The sequence below is a fragment of the Podospora pseudopauciseta genome, chromosome 4, assembly GCF_035222475.1.
Source record: "Podospora pseudopauciseta strain CBS 411.78 chromosome 4, whole genome shotgun sequence".
Lineage (NCBI taxonomy): Eukaryota > Fungi > Ascomycota > Sordariomycetes > Sordariales > Podosporaceae > Podospora > Podospora pseudopauciseta.
The window spans coordinates 139,114-161,436 of NC_085894.1; the positions used below are offsets into that span (position 1 = coordinate 139,114).

General features: G+C 54.7%; 11 protein-coding genes across 11 annotated transcripts; 7 read left to right on the top strand and 4 right to left on the bottom strand.

Moving 5' to 3' along the window:
* Positions 1-338: 338 nt before the first annotated feature.
* Positions 339-1,730, top strand: QC763_400470 (uncharacterized protein; the record flags this gene model as incomplete). The annotated part of the gene is made up of 2 exons (XM_062911660.1): positions 339-881; positions 930-1,730. 2 exons carry the CDS (start codon positions 339-341, stop codon positions 1,728-1,730), a joined length of 1,344 nt encoding a protein of 447 aa, XP_062765230.1.
* Positions 1,731-1,867: 137 nt separating this feature from the next.
* Positions 1,868-3,253, bottom strand: QC763_400480 (uncharacterized protein; the record flags this gene model as incomplete). Its single annotated transcript, XM_062911661.1, has 1 exon — positions 1,868-3,253. The coding sequence occupies one exon, from the start codon at positions 3,251-3,253 to the stop codon at positions 1,868-1,870; it is 1,386 nt and encodes a 461-aa protein (XP_062765231.1).
* Positions 3,254-3,749: 496 nt separating this feature from the next.
* On the bottom strand, positions 3,750-4,697 carry QC763_400490 (uncharacterized protein; the record flags this gene model as incomplete). The annotated part of the gene is made up of 1 exon (XM_062911662.1): positions 3,750-4,697. One exon carries the CDS (start codon positions 4,695-4,697, stop codon positions 3,750-3,752), a length of 948 nt encoding a protein of 315 aa, XP_062765232.1.
* A 293-nt stretch (positions 4,698-4,990) lies between these two features.
* On the bottom strand, positions 4,991-5,868 carry QC763_400500 (uncharacterized protein; the record flags this gene model as incomplete). The annotated part of the gene is made up of 3 exons (XM_062911663.1): positions 4,991-5,293; positions 5,353-5,690; positions 5,736-5,868. 3 exons carry the CDS (start codon positions 5,866-5,868, stop codon positions 4,991-4,993), a joined length of 774 nt encoding a protein of 257 aa, XP_062765233.1.
* A 520-nt stretch (positions 5,869-6,388) lies between these two features.
* Positions 6,389-7,598, bottom strand: QC763_400510 (uncharacterized protein; the record flags this gene model as incomplete). Its single annotated transcript, XM_062911664.1, has 2 exons — positions 6,708-7,598; positions 6,389-6,655 (listed from the first exon to the last, which is right to left on the bottom strand). The coding sequence occupies exons 1-2, from the start codon at positions 6,867-6,869 to the stop codon at positions 6,389-6,391; spliced, it is 429 nt and encodes a 142-aa protein (XP_062765234.1). The 5' UTR covers positions 6,870-7,598.
* Positions 7,599-8,182: 584 nt separating this feature from the next.
* On the top strand, positions 8,183-8,960 carry QC763_400515 (uncharacterized protein; the record flags this gene model as incomplete). Its single annotated transcript, XM_062911665.1, has 3 exons — positions 8,183-8,233; positions 8,310-8,471; positions 8,643-8,960. 3 exons carry the CDS (start codon positions 8,183-8,185, stop codon positions 8,958-8,960), a joined length of 531 nt encoding a protein of 176 aa, XP_062765235.1.
* A 378-nt stretch (positions 8,961-9,338) lies between these two features.
* On the top strand, positions 9,339-11,238 carry QC763_400520 (uncharacterized protein; the record flags this gene model as incomplete). The annotated part of the gene is made up of 2 exons (XM_062911666.1): positions 9,339-10,324; positions 10,380-11,238. 2 exons carry the CDS (start codon positions 9,339-9,341, stop codon positions 11,236-11,238), a joined length of 1,845 nt encoding a protein of 614 aa, XP_062765236.1.
* A 468-nt stretch (positions 11,239-11,706) lies between these two features.
* Positions 11,707-13,776, top strand: QC763_400530 (uncharacterized protein; the record flags this gene model as incomplete). Its single annotated transcript, XM_062911667.1, has 1 exon — positions 11,707-13,776. One exon carries the CDS (start codon positions 11,707-11,709, stop codon positions 13,774-13,776), a length of 2,070 nt encoding a protein of 689 aa, XP_062765237.1.
* Positions 13,777-14,312: 536 nt separating this feature from the next.
* Positions 14,313-15,972, top strand: QC763_400540 (uncharacterized protein; the record flags this gene model as incomplete). Its single annotated transcript, XM_062911668.1, has 3 exons — positions 14,313-15,410; positions 15,464-15,772; positions 15,841-15,972. 3 exons carry the CDS (start codon positions 14,313-14,315, stop codon positions 15,970-15,972), a joined length of 1,539 nt encoding a protein of 512 aa, XP_062765238.1.
* Positions 15,973-16,764: 792 nt separating this feature from the next.
* Positions 16,765-18,341, top strand: GH6D (putative exoglucanase gh6d; the record flags this gene model as incomplete). The annotated part of the gene is made up of 2 exons (XM_062911669.1): positions 16,765-17,419; positions 17,476-18,341. The coding sequence occupies 2 exons, from the start codon at positions 16,765-16,767 to the stop codon at positions 18,123-18,125; spliced, it is 1,305 nt and encodes a 434-aa protein (XP_062765239.1). The 3' UTR covers positions 18,126-18,341.
* An 831-nt stretch (positions 18,342-19,172) lies between these two features.
* On the top strand, positions 19,173-20,175 carry QC763_400560 (uncharacterized protein; the record flags this gene model as incomplete). Its single annotated transcript, XM_062911670.1, has 2 exons — positions 19,173-19,600; positions 19,676-20,175. The coding sequence occupies exons 1-2, from the start codon at positions 19,210-19,212 to the stop codon at positions 20,173-20,175; spliced, it is 891 nt and encodes a 296-aa protein (XP_062765240.1). The 5' UTR covers positions 19,173-19,209.
* Positions 20,176-22,323: the final 2,148 nt, after the last annotated feature.

Genomic DNA, 22,323 nt, shown 5'->3' on the forward strand with positions numbered 1-22,323 from the left:
CCGGGGCCGAAGCTCGCGGCAGTGTCGAATGTTTGGTTGGCAAGGTGGGTGGTGAAGGGACGGGTGAGGGAGCTGACCAAGTGGTTGCATCAGACACATGGGCCTGTCGTGAGGGTTGGGCCGGGGGAGGTGTGGGTTTGTGGGGTGGGGGGGTTCAAAGAGATTTATGGTAGGTACTGGGTACTCATCTGTTGGGGTTTGGTGATTGGGATGCTGATTTGGGGGTTTTACCTACCCAATAAGGGGTCACGAGTGGGTTTGGGAAGGGGGAGTTTTATGGTGAGCTTTGAACCGACCAGAGATGGACCTTGCTTTGGTTGGAGGAGAGAAAGAGACTGATGGGAGAAGCAGTGGCTACGGCGTTGAATAAACCGGCTTCGGTAAACCAGTGGAACTTGGGGCTTGTGTGGCCGGATACGTTGGATTTGCTGTCGGAGTTTGATGGGAAGAGGTATCGGTTGCAGAGGAGGTTGATTGGGCCGGTGTATACTGCCAGTAATGTTAAAAGGTTTGAGGGGGCGGTTGATGGGGTTGTTGCTGCCGCTGTTGCGAGGCTGAAGGTCATTGAGGGCTGTGGAGGGGGCGTGGGAACGGTTGACTTGAAGGAGTGGATGCATATCATTGCTGTTGAGTGCTTGGGGGCGGTGGTGCTGGGGTGGTCGCCGGGGTATATCAAGAGTGGGAGTGATGGGGGGACGAGTAAGCAGAGCTATATGGGATGGAAAAGGAAGAGCCTTTTTGGGTTGTTTCCTGTTGTGACAAAGGTGTCGCTGTTGGACTCTGGGATGGGGAAAAGGGTTGGGAAGTGGTTAGGGAGGTTTTGGGCGGATGCTTGGGGAATTACCTTTGCGACGCCAAAGGGGTTCAAACCTTTCTTCACGGTATGTGTGTGATGGTGGTCTGTCAACGGTTGAGCTGACAGAGAGTAGCCGGTGTATCAAAAGGTGTCGAAACGAATCACCGCCGCTCTGGCCCCTTCACAAAGCGCAAAAGCTAAAGTGAAGAAAAACAAATCACCGGAAGTGAAAGAGGACCTGCTCACCGACTTGATACAGCTTCACCTCTCCCGGCCTGACGAGTTTACTGACAACTACCTCCGGCGGATGGCAGTCACGAATTTCGGCGCGGGACACGAGACGTTGTGCGCTACACTAACCTCGGTTCTTGCCATGATTGGCTCGCATGCTGAAGTCGAGGCACGATGTTTTGCAGAGATTAGCAGCTGTCTGCAGGGTGGGCCACACAAGAGACGATATGATTTGGAAGATGTTACGAAACTGAGGTACACCCAAGCCGCCATCAAGGAAGCACAGAGGCTGTGGCCGGTGATAGGCATGAGCTTGCCCCGAACAGTTCCGGAGGATGGATGTGTTATAGGGGGGTATGCCATTCCAGCAGGCACAACTGTGGGCTGTAGTCCGCTTGGGCTACATGCGTTCAATGAAGATGTGTTTGGGGTGGATGGGTTGGAGTACAGACCAGAAAGGTGGCTGATTGAGGACCTGGAAAGATTAAGAGCGATGGAGAGAAGTAACTTAATTTGGGGTGGGGGAGGCAGGACGTGTCCAGGGAGGTATTTGGCTGAGATGATTGTCTTCAAAGTGGTCACTGCGCTGCTGGCGGAGTTTCAAGTCGAAATTGTCGAGATGCCGGAAGAAGGAAACATGGAGTGCTATTTTATGGCGATGATGTCTGGCGTGGTGGTAAAACTCAGAGAGAGGTCTCGATAACACTTGGACAGCAGAATGAGAATATCGGAAACAAAAGTCTTTCCCTACTTACATGAAGATATTTCGCCAGCCTAAGTATTACTACTAGTCCAACAACGTCAAAAGCCCAACCACACTTCACCATTGTCTACCACCTCTCAGCCTTTAATCTCAAAAATCCTGCTCACAGCCCCTACCCCATCAGCCGAATACAGGCCCAAAAATCTCCCATCATCCAACCTGAACAACCCCGGCCAATGACTTCCCCTCCCCGCAGCCACCGCTGCCCTCTCCCCTTCTCCATTCCCATCTCCCACCCCCTCCCATCTCCCACCCCCATCCCTGCTCAAAACAATCTTCATCTCCCCCCCGTCCACTCCCTCCCCGCCCTCCGACTCACTCACCCCCTCATTCGTCATAAAGCTCACCACCAAAACCCCCCCCACGCTCACGACCTGCGGCGCGCCAGCATCCTTCCCCTTCCTCGCCGTATAAACCCTCCTCCTCGTGCCCTGCCCCCATGTCTCCCCATCATCAAAACTCTCCACCATACCCACCGCAAACCTCCTCCCCCCCTCCTCCTCGGTAGTGGTCTCAAAAACACAAACCAACCTCCCCTCTTCCTCCCCCCCAACCTCAGCAACCCCCACCATCCCATCCCTTGATTCTTTTCCCTCCCCCGCCCTCGACACCAAAACCTCCTCCCCCCAAGTCCGCCCACCATCGCCACTCACCCTAAGCATGTTATCCTGCCTGTTGACCCCCCTCTCACTGCTATAGTAAACCTGCACCCTCCCCCTGCCATCCACCCTCAAAAACGGCTCCCACAACCCGTTGTTTTCTTTCTTCGCTGCCCGCTCAGAGGCGTGGGAGAGAAACTCCCATGTTCTTCCAAAGTCGGTGGAGACGCACAGCGTGATGCGGTAGTAGGTGTATTTTCTTGTTAGCGGGTCGATGTCGTGGTTGCGGAAGGCGTAGAGCATGTTTCCGTTGGGGAGCTGCAGGGCGAAGGGGTTGTCGATTTCGTGGGTCGACGCGTTGGCTGTCCAGATGTGAGAGAGAAAGGTCCAGGTTTGGGTTGGATGATGGCTGGAGGTGCTGGCGGAGAGGGTTTTGTGGCCGTTTGAGTGGTGGGTGGTGGTGTAGGATGTTAGGAGTAGGGGGCTGTCGGGGGTGGGGGAGGAGAGGTTGAAGAGGGTGGTGGCGCGGGGGTAGACGGCGTTCGGGTGGATGAGGATCGGGGGGGAGATTGGGTTGAAGGAGAGGGTTGGTGGTGGTGAGCGGGGTGGGAGGAGGGGGGTTGCGGCGATGAGGGGGAGGGGGGATAGTAGCAGGTGGAGGAGGACCGAAAGGTAAAAGTAAGTAATCATTGTGATTAAATAGTGGATGGCCGTATTGACAAAGGAAAATGCTTTTCGAAAGCCAAGACTGTGTAAGGTATGTGTAAAAAGTGAGAGTGAGTCCCTGACCCTGAAATGAAGCTGCCCCTGCTCTCTGACATAGATGAGAAACAAAGGTTGGGACAGAGGGATATATACATGCATCATCAGTCCATCATAAACATCATGCCGGGCAGCCCAACCCCCCCCGCAATAATTATCAACAAAAGAATTTCCCCCCAGGCACCCGGGGGTTAGAGTTTGGCTCATACACAGGCTAACCAACGGCCTGGACGTTTTGCCCAAATCACTCGTACACTGACAAGAACCGGCCCCGAAGACCGGTCATCAAGCCGTCCAAACTGATGTTGGTTGGCTTCCTCGGCGGCTATTTTGGAGCTGCAAGATAACACACAACATCAGTATCACCGCTCCGGAAAGCAGCCTGGAGTGTCAAAACCGCAAGGCAGTGCAATCTCACCTCGGAAGCAAGCAAACCACGTGGCCGCAAAGGCAACACACACCACCGGATGGAGGTATCACAAGCCGTGTCGTATCAGTCAGTGGTGCCTCCCCTTCCAGAAACCCCAACTCGGGCGCGTAGGGTAAGGGGGTGTTGTGACGTGATGCACAGTTTCGGCCACCTATCGGTGTTCAACTACTACCCCTTCGCCGTGAGCGCCCTCCCACTCGGCCTCTCCACCCTGGAAAGTGACACCTCGTGTATAAAGTGTGACAGGGAAGGGTCCGACTTGGCGTATAACACCAACAGGCTCCTCACTTCTCCTTCTGTGAGCAAATCCACCGACTGGCTCAGAGTTCTCTGCCGTGGCGGTGCGTGTTCGACTTGCTGGTCGTTTTCATCTTGTGAAGGTTCGTCCCAGTCGTCACTACCGCAGTCAATTGTTTCTTGGCTCGAGGCCGAGGTTGGAGGTGTGATATCCGCCAGGGGAGTTCGTGGGGTTTTGGAGAGTGGTGTTTCCGTCACGGGTTGGGTGTCGACCATGTCTTCCTGTGTCTCCTTATCCTGCCGAGGGTCTGGTGATATTCTCAGCGGAGAGACGGCGCGTCTTTTTCGGCGCTGCTGTGGTTGGAACATCTCGGCTTGTTGTCCGGGAGGTAGTGATCCTGAGAGGGATGCTGATGAAGGGGTGCGAGCGTGTCGGGGTGAACGTGGTGAGTGACTGTGAGATGATCGTGGTGATTGCAGGTGGTGAGAAGGTCGTGGTGAGTGCGGCGGTGGTCTCATCGCAGGCATATCGGCATGGCTTGATGCTGGTCGACCTGATGTCCTCCGCAACATCTGCGTCGCAGCCCTCGCCGCTGGGCTCTCACTGGCACCCCTCTCGACATGATGGCTCTGTTTCTGCACACGTCCGCTAGCCACCTGATGCCCCGCCGTTATGAACCGCACCATTCGCGGCATCTTGGGGGAGGACCGGGCGGTAGGTGGACCATTTTCGGCAGCGCCTGCTAGTCCAGGCCGGGGGTGGTTGCTGTGGCGTCTTCTTGACGATGGATGCGACGACGTCAGTGAGGACCGAGAGTGACCGCGTTCGTGGCTGCTGCTGCCATGAGAGTTCATGGTCAACTCGGGAGAGTATAACATCTTGTTGTCGACCGTGTGACGGCTGTGGTGTTTCTTCTTTTCACATGCGCATGCGTGATATTTGTGTAAAGTTGGAAATAACAACAACAAAGACTTTGTTTGTATTTCTTTGTGCGAGGGGAACGCGCGACTGGGGGTCGTGTTTACGACAGGGATAGCGCGTCTGCGATGTGACGTTGATGCATTTCATGTCATTACCTCCCCCACTTGCCCAAAGAGGTCAAGGCAGTCACAAAGAATTGTATTGATTACACGCTCGGTATCGTTATTTCCATTCTTCTGTCAACAATCCCTCAAAACCCGCCAATATATCGCGCCCCAGCCACCACGACCACCAAGTTCATCATCATGACTGGAACTCTCGCCCCCTCTGCACCACCCGTCGCAACACTCGTCTCAGCAGCAGCCGGTGTGTCCACCCCAGCGAACAGATTCCCCCTCCCCGACTCCCCTACGCTCGGCGTGCTACAGCTCTCATTCGGCGGCGTCCCGGGCAGGTAAACACTCGACACTTTGATCTCGGTCGAGTTGAAGCAGTTGGTCTCATTCACCTGCGGAACTAAGGCAGGGTCGTCGGTGAAAATGATGTCGGAGCACTGCACATGTATTGTCATCAGCAACTTCACCAGCTCAAGACATCACTGGGATAACAAACACTAAACTGCCCAGCCCCATGGCTCGACGCCTCAACAACCTGCACGCTCGCCCGATCACCGCTCTTGATTCTTGTCGACCACACCGTCCCCGGAACGTCCAGCTTCGGGATGCAGACCGTGCCCGGGTAGGGGTTGTTCGTCGGGCCGTTGATGTAAAACTTGGTCAGGGGGAAGGAGTAATTCTCCGGCTTCTCTCCAATGCCCAGGTTGATGTAGATGAGGGCTGTCTCGTGGCCTTGGAACCACCCGGGCTGGAGGGCGACGGCGCCGCCAGAGATGGGCCAGTAGGTGCGGTTGGTGGTTGGGGAGATGCCGCCGCCTTTTTGACCGGTATCACCTTCGGTCAGCGATGGTGGCCATCAAGAGTTGGGGGAGAGCTTACAAGGATACATCCACTGCATTCCAAAGGGAAAGGTTGCATTCGTGACGAGGTTGTTGGCTCGCCAGCCTGGGTAGGTGACAACCACATGCGCCTGGGCGACATGTGCCAGTACAGTTGTGAGAATGAACAACATTCTGTTAGTTCAAGTAGTGATAGAGGTAGGTATGGTTGAGGATGGATCACGTTTGGAAAGAGGGGATGGCACCCCTTTTCATCGTCGACATACAAGTCCGAGGTGCCCAGTCATGTCTGGCTCTCAATGACAGGGGCTGTGCCTTACCAAAACCCAGTGTAGGCGACTGTCCAGCGTTGCATCCTGCGCCACGGAAATAACTTATTATATGGTTTTTGCTAGGCAACCATCAAGAGCAAAGGCAAAAGATCGACGAATCCATTATATTGTGACGGGTATAATTATGAAGTCAATAACAACAAAAAAAGAATGTCCTCCCAGTTCCTCCTTCCGTTGTGATATAAATCCATTAGTATCCATGCCAGTCTCAGCGGGGTATCGGGTATCGGTGGTATCATAAGCCATATCTTCTTCCAGCTCCTATCCAGTCCAAACATATGTCCTCTAAATCATGTCCAGACCATGTCTCGCGTCGTGTGAGTTTTCGAATGTCTCTGATCAGAATGGTGCCGCCCAGTGTTTAGACAACGGCAGTGGTGCGAGCACCACCGCGGTAGAAGCCGTTGTGCCAGTCGTAAAGGACGTTGAAGAACAGGAAGAAGAAGGCGATGAAGCTAAAGGCCTCGACCGCATGGAGAAGGGAGCTGTTGCTGTAGGTGTAGCTGCTGGCTGTGAACACCACGACCACGAGCCATAGATAGGAAAAGATGAGGTTGAACAGCAAGACGAAACCAGGGCGACCAGCGAGGAAAAAGGCGGCGAGGTAGAAGATGGTGGTGAGGACAGACTGCAAAGGTTAGCTGGGTGCTCGTTGAAAACGATGGTGGGGGGTCACATACAATAACCAGAGAGTAGATGACAAAGTCGCCGCGGGTGCCCTCAGAGACGAGGTAGGCAAGAATGCCCATGACAATGACGGCCGAGATCCAGACGATGGCAGAGGAGGCCAAAAGGAAGGGGGCCAGCCCCGTGCGGGCGGAGGTGCGGCCTGTTCGTGCCATTGCGTGATTGGTTTAGGCTTGAGGGTTGCTGGTGGTCGGGCTGGAGGAGCTTGGCTTCACTAGGTAGTGGAGTGTAAATGGTGAATTGGTTGAACAGAGAGGAAGAAATTCATCTGACCACAGACTGGACAGACAGGAATTTATATCATGGCAACCCAAAGGTGCACATCAGGCTTCTCGCGGTGACATCTGGAATTCCACAGAAATGACGAGAAAATGGCATTGACTCCAAGCCAACCAGTGCTTGTCAACGGGCTGGAGCCAGGTGTGACAAGACAGCACCAGCACTGGCCAGCAATTGAAGCTGGTTGCCGTTAATGCCGTTGGACGAATCGTTGATCAGCGGCCGTCGGCTTGGCCATGGGTAGCGACCGGCGCGTGATGGGAGAGCAGCAGCCACTGACGGCATCCCGCCAAATATCTTGGCGGTCTGGCTGACGTCGAAGCTCGCGATGCCCACTAGTTGGTTGAGTCTTTGATCGATGACGTCACATCTTCATGCCCATGTGAAACCCTTCTTTTTTGCTATGCCAAGGAACCAGGAAGCACTGACAAATGGAAAATCAGGGTTTTCAAGGGTAGCTCCGGGGCACTCTTGAAACAATTCGGGAGATGGAGAATGCGTTACTGGAAGAGGTAAGCCCTGTTGAGAGCATCCGAAGTGTCGTTGATTCTATGCCGGGCCGAACCGTGTCAGGCCGGGTCACAAAAGGTCTCCAACAAAGCAATATCCAAAGGTTGTTCAAGCCACTATACGACTTTTTCGGCATTTCGGCATTTCGGCATTATCTGGCCCTTTAGATGTCTGCATTGACAAATAAAAGTTGATAGACATCTAGAGTTGCTACCTGTCCCCTATTATATAGCACTATCGAATATTCCCATGCATTTTTTGTCTGGGCGACAAGTCGGGTTGATGCGTGGCATTCGGTCAAGTTCACAGCTTGTTCTCAATCTTATTTATTAGTCCATTAGTCCCAGAAATGAGAGCTTGATTAGACCCGCAAGCAAGTTGCGGAATAAAAGATGGCTCTGGAAGGGCTTAGACAGACTGCTCCTTTCTCGCAGAAATTTCTCTTTGAGTTGGCGGAGACACTCCACTTCATATCAATATTTCAAGGGCATAGAAGGAGCAACTGCTTCCGCTTCAACTTTCCTTTAACTCGGCCTTGCTCCACTGGCGGAGACTGCCTGCTGCCATCATTGCGAGATGGGCACCTATACATCGTCTCTCCCTGTGGCAGAATTGTTCGAAACCCTTCCTCTGCCAGTCATAGAAACATTCTCACAGCTAACTCTTGAGTGTGTTTACAATGTTCTCCTTCGCCATTCACGTCTGCAGCGTCTTGCTCGCACCTTTCGGGGTAGGTATTTTCAACTTGATTTCTAGCAACTTTTCGACCTGAAATAAACAAGTGCTAACTAAGTCTCTCACTACAGTTGGTCTGTGGTCTCCTCAAGATCCTGGAGGACCCTGAAGCTGCCGGTCCACCCAGCGGCTACAGCATCGTTCCCATCGAGTTGGACGTGCCCATCGACCTCAACACCCCCGGCAGTGCCACTGTTCACCTGAGCGGTACCATCCAGGACGTCGTGGCCCGGATGGAGAAGGACTACCCTGGATGGAACAAGACCTTCTCTCAGTCTGACGAACACTACGGCGCTCTCCGGCAACACATCAGACATTGATTTTCGAGACGGCAAAACTGACCACCCGAAACTTGATAAAATGAAACAGAACTCGGAGGACAAGGAACTCTTGTCGTGGAGCAGCATTGCGGCTGGTGCCTTGGAAATCTACAACCAATGCCGATGGCCAGGTATCGACATGTGTGGTGGGACCATCTTTTACAAGGATGGGCGGGCGGTGCTTTAGTTGTGGAATTGGTCTACCTAGAGACGACATTAATACTGAATGAGACGGCTACCTTACCTTACACACGACAGAGTACAGAGGAGCTCCTTTTGCAACGTACCTTATCAATCCATGCATCTCTCACCCAATCGGTCCGCCCTCCCGCATCTCCACCTCGGCACTTGGGCAAGCCAGCCCCTCACTCCCGTGCCCCCATGCTCCCCCGGATTTTCTAGTTTCCCCAGATTGTACCTCCGCTGTCAATTCTAGGCGTTTGACCGCACGTTGGGGTGTTGGGGGAGGGGAGGGGTTGAATGCGGCGGTTGGTAGGGCCAATGTTACCAGGCTACAACGACACCTGTTTATTGGACAATATTAGCCTGCAACACACACACCACTTGGTCATCTCTGAGTAAGGAAATCCTTCCCCTCTTGACGGCGAGACTCGCAGGTTTTGTGACACGTTAATTACCCGCGAACCGGGTGGTTGGATCCACTTGCAGTATTACACCCGGGCTGGCGGGAGGGAGGGAGGTTATTATATGACCTCCAGCGATTCTCCAACTCGTCAGTGACAAAACCGCTTCCCAACTGTCAACACCACCGAGACAAAGATGGGCGACCGCATCAGCCCCGATCAAGTCGGGGAGGAGGGCAACATGCTCACCACCGACCTCCTCATCATCGGCGCCGGGCCCGCAGGCGCCTCCCTAGCATGCTTCCTCGCCTCGCACGGGAAAAAGGGCCTCCTGCTTGCGTCAGCACCGGGAACCTCGCCCACCCCTCGCGCGCACATCACCAACCTTGCTGGTCTCGAAACACTTCGAGACATTGGCCTCGAGGAACAGTGTCTCTCCCTTGCGACCCCCTCGACAAACATGAAGCACACCCGTTGGTGTCGGTCTTTGGCGGGGGAGGAGTACGCGAGGGTGTACTCCTGGGGCCACGACCCGATCTACAAGGGCGCGTACGAGGCTGCTTCGCCGTGCAAACACGTTGATCTGCCGCAGACGCTGCTCGAGCCGGTGCTTGTGCGGAAAGCAACCGAGGGGGGGTGGGGGGTGAGGTTCAGCACGCGGTTGCTAAAGGTGAAGCAGTTAGACGAGGGGGTGGAGGTGGAGGTGCGGGATGAGATATTGAAGCGGGGTTATAAGATCAGGTGTAGGTATTTGTTTGGCTGTGATGGGGCGAGGAGTCAGGTTGTGAGGGAGGTGGGATTGCCGTTGATCAAGAAGCCCGGGCAGGGGCTGGCACTGAATGTGCTGGTGAGGGCGGATTTGACGCATTTGATGGAGCCGCATAGGGTGGGGAACTTGCATTGGGTGTTTAAACCGGAGGAGGGGATCGATGGCAGAGAGGCGCCGGCGTGGGGGTGGGCGGCGATTGTGAGAATGGTGAAGCCTTGGACCGAGTGGATGTTTATCTTTTTGGCGAAGCCGGGGATGGATTTGAAGGGGGAGGAGATGGAGGCCACCGAGGAGGAGTATTTGGCGAGGGTGAAGGAGGTGATCGGGGATGAGAGCGTTGAGGCGGAGTTGGTGCACGCGAGCAAGTGGTGGATCAATGAGGTGGTGGCGGAGAGGTATCAGGAGGGAGATGTGTGAGTCTTTTTGTCACGAGTGATTGTGGTGTTGATGTAACTGACATTGGGACAGGTTCTGCCTGGGTGATGCAGTCCACCGCCACCCCCCGTTCAACGGTCTAGGCTCCAACACCTGTCTCCAAGACGCCTTCAACCTCGCCTGGAAGGTCTCCTACGTGCTCGACGGCAGGGCCAGTCCCGGCCTGCTGGACTCCTACTCGCTTGAGAGACAGCCTGTGGGAGTAGACATCATCACCCGAGCCAACGACGGACTGAGAGACCACATCCCCTGGCAGCAAACCCTCGGGATGCTCTCCCCCGACCCAGCTGAGCGCGCCAAGATCCTCGCCGAATTCGAATCCGCGACACCAGAAGGAAGGAAGCGAAGACGGGAATTCCGAAAGGGAATTGAGAGAACAACGACCGAGTTTCACGGACTGGGCATAGAGATGAACCAGAACTATTCTCACTCACCAGCAGTCTACCTTGACGATGAGACAGGACCGGGGCCTGCGGTGCCAGAAGATAAAGTCAGAACACATGTTGTAACGACATACCCGGGGAGGAGACTGCCCCATGTGTGGGTTAACACTCGGATACCAGCGAAGAATATGAAGAGCACGATTGATCTGGCTGGGCATGGGAAGTTTTGCTTGCTGACTGGGTTTGGGGGAGGCAGATGGAAGGAGGCGGCAAAGTCAGTGGGTGAGAAGTTGGGACTGCAGATCAACAGCTACAGTATCGGCTGGCATCAGGACTATGAAGATGTCTACTTTGACTGGGCAAAGAAGAGGGAGGTGGAGGAGGATGGGTGTGTGCTGGTGAGACCTGATCGGTTTGTTGCTTGGCGGGCAAAGGAGATGGTGGAGGATGCCGAGGGGAAGTTGGAGGAGGTTTTGAGAAGGATACTGGGGAGACCTAGGGAGGCGTGAGGAGAACAGATGTGGCACCTAGGTAGTAGCTATGGAAACAAGTAATATTTGATCCACGCTTCACAGGTACCACGACTTTCTCTTGGTGATGACCCCGGTCAAGAGGGACGGTGTCACGGTGTGGCCAGACCTCTAAGCGGTTGGAGTTTGTCAGAAGCAGGCTGCGTGGTGGCGTCCAATAAACGGCCATATCAGCGTGGCTCAGCAGGCCCCTCGAATTCAGCCCACGCACGCCAATGCAGGCGCCGACAACAACCACACCTCCTAAGACAGATCTGGCTGGCATCCCAAGGCCGATTAAATGGTTTGAGGAAGCCAGTCGAGCGGGGTAAAGCCGGGTGAGTGGTTTTCTTCCTTACTCTTTGTGATTCTCTGCCGGAGGTTGCTCTCTCGTGAACCTTCAGGTGAGGATCGCTTCACTTGACTTGATCATCAGTATCCCGAGTAATCACACACATCAAACCAACCATGGACTCCCAAGCCACAAACATCTTTCGCAAATTCGGCACCAAGAAGAAGCGCGACTCGATGCCTCTTCCAACGAAACGGATAATCCTACCCAAACGCACGGAAACTCGCGAAACGGCACATACTGTCGCAAAAGCCGACCCAGGACCACTACTCCCAGCCAGTACATCTCTCGACCTCGACCGTGCCCTCCTACCACTCCACGACCCCCCCAGCTCCCAACCCCAACCCCAACCTCAACCCCCAACAGCAGAAATCACCCTTTCCGAGCCTTGGGTCTCCTCCCATCACCACCACCACCGCCGGGCACACTCAACCTCGACCCGCAACGGCACCCCCACCCCCTCGCCATGGGAAGAAGCAGAGATGAACCGCCTGAAAGCCAGCCATGAAGAACAAATCCGGGACCTGAAGATGAAGCTGGGGATGGAGCTGGAGGACACGCGCCGCGACATGGCCAGACGAACGCACCAGCTGGTTGAACTCACCCGTCTGCACGACCGTGACAAGGAGGCGGTCGAGCGGGTCAAGGAGCTGGAGAAGGAGGGGGAGAAGGTGAGGGAGGAGTTGAACAATCTCAAGAACAACGCCAAGCAGAACTTTCAGATTGCCGAGGAGTGGAAGAAGGCGCATGATGACTTGACGAGGGAGAAGGAGAGGCTGGCGGAGGAGTTGAAAGAGGGGAGGGGGCAGTTGGAGAGTTCTGAGAAACAGGTTGCCAAGCTGGAGGGGGAGAGGGGGAAGTTGACGAGGCTGCTGCAGGACGCGGAGGTGGATTTTCAGAGGATGGTGGAGGAGAGGGAGGTCAAGTTTGCAAAGGAGAGGGAGGTTCACCGGAGTGAGACGGATTCCCAGTTGCGGAAGTTGCTTGACAAGATGGAAGATGGGAAGAGGAGACTCAAGGCCGAGTATGAGGTGGAGAAGTCAGCGATGACGCAGCAGGTGCACGGGTTGAAGGCTGAGCAGAAACACCAGGCGAGAAGGTACGAGGAGCAGATACAAAGACTGAAAGACGAAAGCACCATGAGGCTTCAGGAGCTGCGTCACCACTACCAGATCGAGTTGGAGAGTCAGGCGGCAAAATACAAGACCGAGATCAGCCACCGCATCGAAGAGTCCGACGCCAAGATGGCAGTTTACATGATGAACCGTGACGAACAGGCGGCTCGGGAAAGGGAACAGTACGAAAGACAAATTGCTGACCTCAAGCAGGTCCTGATGGAAAGACCGGGCGACTTTGACCTGCGACTTGTGTCTGACAGGAGTCTCAAGGAGGAATACCGGGCACTAAAGCGATCTGTCGACACAATCACGTTCAATCTCGGCCCCATGACAATCGACAGGAGCATCGATGCGGCCAGCTTCCTGGAGCGAGAGGGAAAAGGCCAGGAGAGGCTTTTTGTAAAGGCTCTCATCTGGGCCATGATCCTGGATGGCTTCTTCTCGGTGCCGTACGGGTTTGGAGCACTGGGGCCTGGGGGCAATGGGGGGCCATTGTTTGAACTGTACCGGAGCTGGAAGGGAATCGTCGAGGGTGATGGGTCAAAGGACGAGAATGGTCCTCTGGGACAGAATGAGTTTGGGCCTTTGTACCGGGATCGATATGCGAATTCGTGGCGCTCGGCGACTTTTCAGTCTATCCTGTATGCTGCTGCAGCAAAGGATGCGGATGGCAACAGTCTGGCCACTGGGGTCAGCAAGACTGTCCAGGTCAATCGCCAACGAGTCCAGGATAACATGCTGGCGATGCTGAAGAGCGTTTGCTGTGGCGATGTCAGCAAAGAGATACAAGAGGAGCTGACGGTGGCCGTGGGGAGGGCGAGTGAGCTGGCCATTGTATTCGGAGCACATCGAGCAAATGTTTGTTTTAGCACCCCCAAACGAGGCGATGCAGTTGAACTCGGACGGGAGTTCGTCGACTGCCAAGACAGCGATGGCAGCAAAGGGGTTACCGTGACGGTTGAGCTGCCGGTGCTACCGGCTCTGTTCATCATCGGCGATGGGAAGAATGATCTGACAAGTGTTTTGTGCGTGGAGCAAGGGGAGGTATTACCGGTAGCCGGCTCATGATAGACGTGGAGGTACCTCAATCAAGGAGAGAATCATCATGGCTGATGACGACCAGAACAGGGCAGCCGTACATGCTCCCCTCACCCCAAGACGACCCCCTCTATCCATCTTGTGCCAATCACGCCGTTCACGGCATGTCTGTGTAACCATGACAATTGTGCTGTCTTGTACAGGACTCCACGGCCCTTGCCTTGGAAGCTCTTTTGATTCGCCCTCGGCATGTCAGATAGGTATGCCACACGGTGCTCGTAAATGCGACCCTTGATGTGCATCGAGGGTCTATCGCTGCCGGCAGATGGGGTTGTCAGCACAGAGGTGACGTGATCTGCGTCCCCTGATATCACTTGGTTGTGTGTGCTTGACGACATGTCTGTCGTGTGTATCCCGAGTATAATAGGCACACTCGCATTCTATCAAGCCGAGCCGGACTTGTTCGCCGTCCAAGACATCATAAATAAGCCCGACTCGTCTTCTCAACGTTGCAAGGCCGAAGCACACAGTATGCCCAGGTGCCTTAGGTAGGTCACCACTTCATAATGTCCCCCATATCCTCAGCCCTCCACGCGGCTCTTGCCAGCCTTCACCTTCTCCCCATCCTCTCCCTCTCCTCCCTCGCCCTCCTCATCCTCTGGCACTACCTCTCCTACCGCCCCCTCTCGCACATCCCCGGCCCCTTCCTCGCCAAATTCACCAACCTTTACAAAATCTACGCCTGGTCCACAGCCCGTCAAGCCCATGTCTACGGTGCCCTCCCCGCCAAGTTCTCCTCCTCCCTCATCCGCATCGCCCCCCAAGAACTCCTCTCCTCCGACCCGGACTTCATCCGCCAGATGAACTCGGCCCGCACGGAATATGCCCGCTCAAGCTGGTACACCCCCCTCCGCCTCGACCCCTGGGGCGAGAACCTCTTTGTCTGCACCTCCAACACGGCGCACACCGCCCTTCGGGCCAAGCTCGCAAACGGGTACAACGCGAAGGAGGTCCCATCGTTGGAGAGCGACATCGAGCACATCATTAGCAAACTTGTGTCCTATATCAGGAAGCGATGCATTTCCGAGCCACGCGGCCCGACGAGGAAGGTGGACTTTGCGAGAATCTCCCAGTTCTTCACGCTCGATGTTATCACCAGAGTCGCTTATGGGAAGGAGTTTGGGTATCTAGACCGGAACGAGGACATGTTTGACTGGATCAGAACGATCAACGACCAGGCGGCGTGGTTGGGCATCATGAGTGATTGGCCTGTTGTGGGCAAGATCTTGACGAACAAGCACGTCCTCGCGGTTGTTGGGCCGGAGAAGAAGAAGTCTGGCGGGGGGGTGGGAGGGATTATGAAGATGGCTGAGGAGATCGTCGCCGAGAGGTTCGCCCCTGGGGCGGAGAAGGATAGGAAGGACATGCTCGGGGTCTTTGTCCGGCATGGGGTTACGCAGCGGGAGTGCGAGGTGGAGGTGCCGTTTCAGATTGTGGCGGGGAGCGACACTACGGCTGTGGCGGTGAGGGGGGTCGTGCTCTATTTGGCGGCGTGTAGGAGGGTGTATTTGAGATTGCAGAAAGAAATTGACGACGGGGTGAGGGAGGGGAGGATTTCGAGTCCGGTGAAGAATGAGGAGGGGAAGAGGTTGGAGTTGTTGCAGGTGAGTTTGTCGTGTGGGGGTTTTTGCTGAAGACAGGGACTGACGGTTGGCAGGCTGTGATTTATGAGACTCTTCGCATGCAGCCTCCTATTATGGCCCTACTGCTCAAGCAAGTACCGCCTCAGGGGGATTACATCAACGGCCAGTTTATCCCCGGTGGCACGAGGGTCGGGCAGAACGCCTGGGCGATCATGCAAGACAAAGCCCTCTTTGGCGAAGATGCCGATGTGTTTCGACCTGAGAGGTGGCTCGAGGTTGACCCCGTGACCAAGAGGAAGATGGTCGACACGGTCGAGATGATTTTTGGGTATGGGAGATGGGTCTGCCTCGGCAAGCCGATGGCTTTTATGGAGTTGAACAAGGTCATTATTGAGGCAAGGCCTTCGATTGATTAGTTGTTGGCATTAACACCTTGGCTAACAATCACCAGCTACTCCGCCGCTTTGACTTTGAGATGGCAGACCCCAAAGGCAGGATGAGGGAGAAGGAGTACGGTCTGTTGATTCAGAGTGGACAGTGGATGAGGATTACCGAGAGATTCCCAGAAAACAGGGAGGAGTGAGGTCACAAGGCTCGAACACTTCCGGAAGCAACTTTGACATATTGACATATTGAGCCCTGCGAATGGATGTTAGCCCAGCCCAAGGTCTTGACAATCGTCCTAATCCCACACAACGGCCGATAGGAGGGAGAGTCGATATTATTCCAACTCCTATAGACATTGGTTCTCAACTGACCCAAATAGAGCCTACAGCTGTGGGGAGCATAATAGACCTCAATCCAGAACAATGATTGGAGCGGGAAGACGAGGCAGTCAAGCGCAGTGCTGAAGCGCGCCACTGGTAAAGCGTTTCCGACTACCGAGAATCTCCATAACGTTCCTACTTCGGCCAAATATGTGCCCAAGTTTATGGGGTTCTCCCCCGATGTGACCCCACAAAACTAGACCGGGCCTAGCAAACGCGGGCGTCTGCCTCCGTTTTTCGCCCGTTTCGACAGCCGCAACCTCCTCCGCATCGCTTCCGGAACATCGGCGGCGCACCCCAGCCGTGAGCGGGCCCGGCCGACCTGCTGGCGATGGGAATCACTTCGATTCATGCCGTGAAAGGAGCACATGATGTCACGGAATGGACACCATCTACGGCTTCGTGAGCCGGGTTAGGCAGGTCTTGATCCCGGGTTGACGGGATGCTTTCCGCAACAGCTGGGACAGACTCAACTGAGAATGCGAATCCCGACACCTAGAGAGGATTCTTGATATAAAAGATGACCCCAAGACAGTCTCGGTCTGGTGCTTGCTCTTGATCAACAGGGTCAACACCGGGAAGTCTTCTCAACAGTCGCTGCCGACAACATGCGCGCCGTCTACGCCATTCTCGCTGGCTTGCTTGCCACCGGCAGTGCCTCTCCCCTTGAGGCACGCCAGTCCGGCAACCCCTTTGTTGGCCGCAGCCTGTTCGTCAACCCCAAGTACAGCGAGTCGCTCGAGAGGACTCGCCAGGCCTTCCTGTCCCGCGGAGACCAGACCAACGCGGCCAAGGTGCAGTACGTCCAGAACAAGGTCGGCACCTTTGTCTGGATCTCCAACATCTTCCTCCTTCGCGACATCGATGACGCCATCCGCAATGCCCGCGCTGCTCAGTCTAGGGGCGAGAAGCCCATCGTCGGTCTTGTGCTGTACAACCTCCCCGACCGCGACTGCAGCGCCGGTCATTCTTCAGGAGAGCTGAGTCTGGACCAAAACGGTCTGAACCGTTACCGCACCGAGTATGTCCAGCCTTTTGCTCAGAAGCTCAAGGCCGCATCGGATCTTCAGTTTGCTGTTATTCTTGAGCCTGATGCCATCGGCAACATGGTGACCGGTACCACTGCCTTCTGCCGCAACGCCCGCGGGCCTCAGCAGGACGGCATTGCCTATGCCATTCAGCAGCTCCAGGCCAGCAACATCCACCTCTACCTTGACGTCGCCAACGGCGGCTGGCTCGGCTGGGCGGACAACCTCAAGCCTAGTAAGCAGTGACCTCCTCTCACAAAACCCAAAGAGATCGAACTAACTCCCTTTTAGCCGCCGCCGAAGTTGCCACCATCCTCCAAAAGGCCGGCAGCAACGCCCGCATCCGCGGCTACTCCAGCAACGTCTCCAACTACAACCCCTACTCCACCAACAACCCACCCCCATACACGGCCGGCAGCCCCTCGGCCGACGAGTCCCGCTACGCTACCTCCCTCGGCAACGCCCTCCGCGAGCGCGGCCTCCCTACCAACTTCATCATCGACCAAGGCCGCGTCGCCCTCGACGGCGCCCGCAAGGAATGGGGCGAGTGGTGCAACGTCTCCCCCGCCGGCTTCGGTCAACCCTTCACGACCAACACCAACAACCCCAACGTCGACGCCATCCTCTGGGTCAAGCCCGGTGGCGAGTCGGACGGGACGTGTGGCATGTCGGGGGCTCCGCAGGCGGGCGCGTGGTTTGATGCCTATGCGCAGATGTTGACCACGAATGCGCACCCCGAGATTCGTGCTGATGGTGGTGGTGGTGGTAGCCCTGCTCCCGGGCCTAGCTCGACGGCCGTGGCGCCTTCGCCAAGTGCTACTCCGGGTGGAAACTGTGCTGCTAGGTGGGCTCAATGTGGCGGGCAGGGATGGACGGGGCCGACGTGCTGTGCCCAGGGGACGTGCCAGGCTAGTAACCAGTGGTATTCGCAATGCTTGTAGATTGTATATGGTGGTTGGCAAGAAGGGGTGTGGAGAAAGATGTAACTAGCATGTGTGGTTAACTTTGTACATAAACATGGTCTATGAGATGGCATATGGGTCATGAACACGAATCTCAGGGCAAAATTCATATGTGTGACTCTATCATCAAGTCTTCAGACCGAAGGAGCTTGTTCGAGTTAAGCTTTACGAGCGAACTTGACAATGGAAGCCGCCAAGCCCACCTACCAGACTTAACTTAGTGCTTGGCTTGACTTTGACAGTTAAGCCAAGTTTTATGCCAACCCTGATCAAACCTATATCTTCGTTCTATGACCCAACATCCCCTAGTAGACCACAAGTTCAAGTTTCCAATCTATCATACTCCTGGACAATGCCTACCTAGGTGACTGGACACTAGGTCCTAGAACGATGTCGCCCTCCTCTGCTGGCGTGACCTTGGTTCGCCCACGGCTTTGTTGGCATGGAATTACCTAAACACTGGAAATAGACCCAAGCTGAATGTCCCGAAGCGTTCTTCCTCTGGCGGAGTATTCCCGCTGTTAATTATGCACCCGCGTACCGTCCTGGGTTAAACAAAAGAGCTGGCCGCTGCAGCACAAGGCTCATGAGAGCCTCAACCTTGAAGCTTTCGCAAAAGAACAGACCTCCATCTGCGACACCAGACGGGAAAGTGCGGGAAATGCATCTATTCAGGCAGTGGCATATGGCAATGATCGACATTGTCCATTGTGATTTTCACACGGCAGGACACATGCCAAGCCTCGCCCCAGACCTGCTCCTTTGCAAACAATCAGGCTCAGACATCTTGGGGTTCTTTGTTCTATAAAAGATGCCGCTGTACCCTACGTCAAGACTGTGGCATGTGCTATGGATACGGAACCTGTCCGCCCTCAATCCCTGACCCCTGACCCCTATTTTCTTAACGTCTAACACCTAAGGTTAAGGAAAGTCAACTTGGCTCCTCCGTCCATTTTCCAAGAAACTGTGCACCCCAGTTTTCTTCTTCTCATTCTGTGTACTTTTATTTATTTTTATTCTGTGTACTTTTCTTTATTTTTATTCTTGGTGGCTTCTTCCTAAGATGGCATCATCACGATACAGCCTCGACAGCAGAACAACCTTCGCTGGGTCCCCGATCAGCCCTTCAACAACACATGCCATTCCCAAGCTGCATGGTGAAGGACTGGGTCTGTTACACAACTGGGAAAAGTCTCCTCGCAGTCGCACCATATTTCGGAGTTGGCGAGATGACACGACTCAAGAAGGCCAAACACCAGCCAGGAGATCACGGGTCCTTATAATCACGTTGTACCTTCTCGCCTTCTTCACCGTCCTAATCTGCAGCTGCGCGACATGGGGCATCGTCGCCTATTCCACATTACATACATCTTCTCAGTGCAACTCTCACGTCACGAGCGGGAAAGAGGACACCCTCCACCTCGCCTCAGACATCAGCGGCCTTGTGCCAGAATGTATGATTTTTCCCTTTTTTTCTCCTCACAGCCCACCCAGGACACGGCTCTAAACAACCCTACCTACCTACCTAGTCTCCCTCCGCCCCCAAACCTTCCACCCTGACCCCGAGGCCCCAAACAACAGCACCACCCCCCCTCCCGCCTGGACCTCCTCCTTCCCCCTCGGCAACGGCTTCATCACCACCCCACCCAACTTCACCCCCTCCGGCAATTCCCACCTCCCTCCCCCGATGGAGTTCCATAACCAGCAAGTCTACTCGGTGGCTGTCTTCCACCAGCTTCACTGCCTGCAGATGATCATGACGAGGTACAACTCGCTTGTTGCGGGTGATGTTAAGTATAAAAGAATGCAAGGGCATGATGATGACCAGAGCCACATCAACCACTGCTTTGGCTACCTGAGACAGAGCCTCATGTGTTGCGGTGATACCGCGCTTGAGGGGCAGAATCCGGAGACGGAGGGGCAAAAGGTCGAGACCGATGGGATGGGGGTGGTGCACATGTGCAAGGACTTTCAGGTGGTTGTGGAATGGGTGGAGGGGAGGAGGGTTAGTGACGAGAGGGGGGTTTAGGTGTATCAGTGTGTACTAGTTTCTTTCTCGGACGCTCTGCTTGTGGCATTTACTCGCGATTATGGGTTAGGATGTTCACTTTGGGGGCTTCGGGGACACAAAATGTAGAACGAGAATGAGCTGCCCGAAATGGCGCTCTTGGCGGAGTTGTACAGCCGAGAGACGATCTAGGAGAGGCGCAATAAACCCGAGAAACATGCAGTCATCATCAGCCTTATCAATATTCCTATGTTGTGTAGCTTTTGTTGGACATTGAGATGGATTTACCAATGGAGATAAGGTAGACTGGAGCATCCTCATTAGTACGTATGGTATAACTCTGATCCCCTCCAGTGCACTGTTCCTCTCTATCATTTCTTCGCATTAGGTCCCAAGCAAAGATGTTGGCAGAAGTCTTGAGCGGCTTCTTTTTCCTTGCGGCAGGTTTCGCCCAAGGTCAACCATGGGATTTTGTGTAAGCTATTGCCTTAGTCTACTCTTCGCCTTCGACACAGGCTATTAATGCCGAGCTCAGGATCGTAGGCGGGGGAACAGCTGGTCTTACACTCGCTGCACGTTTCTCTGAGATCCCCTCGTCCAATATCCTGGTTCTCGAAGGAGCTGCAGCCGTATTTACAAGAAATCAGAGCAGTTTGTGACTTCATCAAAGGAGGTCAAGCACGATCTAGGAGTCCAGTTTCTTGACGAGACAGTGCATGGGAAGAATGGACCAATCGTAAACTCCTTTCCAGAAGTCTACGGCCCGTTCCAGAAGACATGGGCGAGAACATTTGAGAAGCTGGGCCTAGGGGTCACCGGAGACCCGAGAGGAGGACTTTCTTTGGGCGGCTTTGCTAATCCGTTCAACATTGACTCGAAGACCAAGGAACGGAGCTACCCTGGTAACAGGCACTTATCTTGCAGCCAAAGGGAGAAAGAATCTCAAGGTCATTACCGGGGCTCGCTCTCGTGATAAAGATTCACACCGATGTGAGAAAGCAAGGCGCCCGCCCCTCCAACTGTCACAGGCGTGGGGTATTCCAAAGACGGAGTGAAACACAATGTCTGGATCAACGAGGAGGTGATTGTCTCGGCAAGAGCAGTTGAGTCTCCCAAGCTGCTAGAGCTGCCTGGGATTGGCAGCTCTAGACTTCTGAACAAGTTGGGAATCAAGGTGGTGGTCAACAATGGCTTTTGTTGGAGAGAATTACCAAAATCACCTCATGTTGCCTCTGGGGTTAGTACCTTGCTCATTGTCCTCAAGATCCTGAGATCTAGAACCCTAACACCCACACCAGATTAATGGCGAAATCCCCATCTCACCACAGCCGAAGACTTCGCCGACCCCGCTGTCTTCCAAGCAGCCTTCTCCAAATACCTTACCAACCGCGCCGGTCCCCTAACCGTTGTAAACGCCAGCTCAGCCCTCCCCGCAAATGCAGCCATCGCGCGGCAGCGTGCACATATCCTTTTCCTCCCCCTCGAAACCCCGAGTGCTAAGCCCAAGCTACCTCTCCCACCCCATCGACCGGCATATCGTCCGCCTAGGCGTAGTGCACCTCCAGAAGATCACCTCCACTCCGCCGTTGCCGCATTTGTTGGAAAAGGGGGGCAAGGTTTTCCAAGCGGGGTACCCAAGGGGGGGGAGGCGGTAAATAGTGCTGTGGTTGCTGTGACTGAGAGGGCGGGGCGGGAGGGGGGTGTTGTGAAGGGGGAGTATGGGTTTGGTGGGGGGTAGTTGAGGAGGGTAGAAATGGGGGTAGGCTATGGATGCATGTTTCTGTTGTTGAAACATTCGTATTGGATTCTGTTGTCCACCTGCTAATTGGACCGATACTCTGATGCCAGGTAGGTATCCAAAACTTGAGGCTCACAGCTCGGACTCTGTGTGTGAGTGGCATCCTGCTTGTCGACGGCAGAGTCGACATGTGAGTTCCGACATGTCGGGCATGTTCTTGTCAGATTAGTCAGTAACGCCCACTGTTAGGGAATTAATATCTTGGCCGTGGGACCAGGACCACTCGGTTCGGCCTTTTCCAGCCACCTGGGACTCTCCCTCGTGGAACACGGGAATTGACACCTTTTTGGACCCCAATATACGATTCGACAGCTCTCCCAAAGATACCTTATGCCCGTAGAAAGTCGAAAGTGTATTTATTGGATCATTCT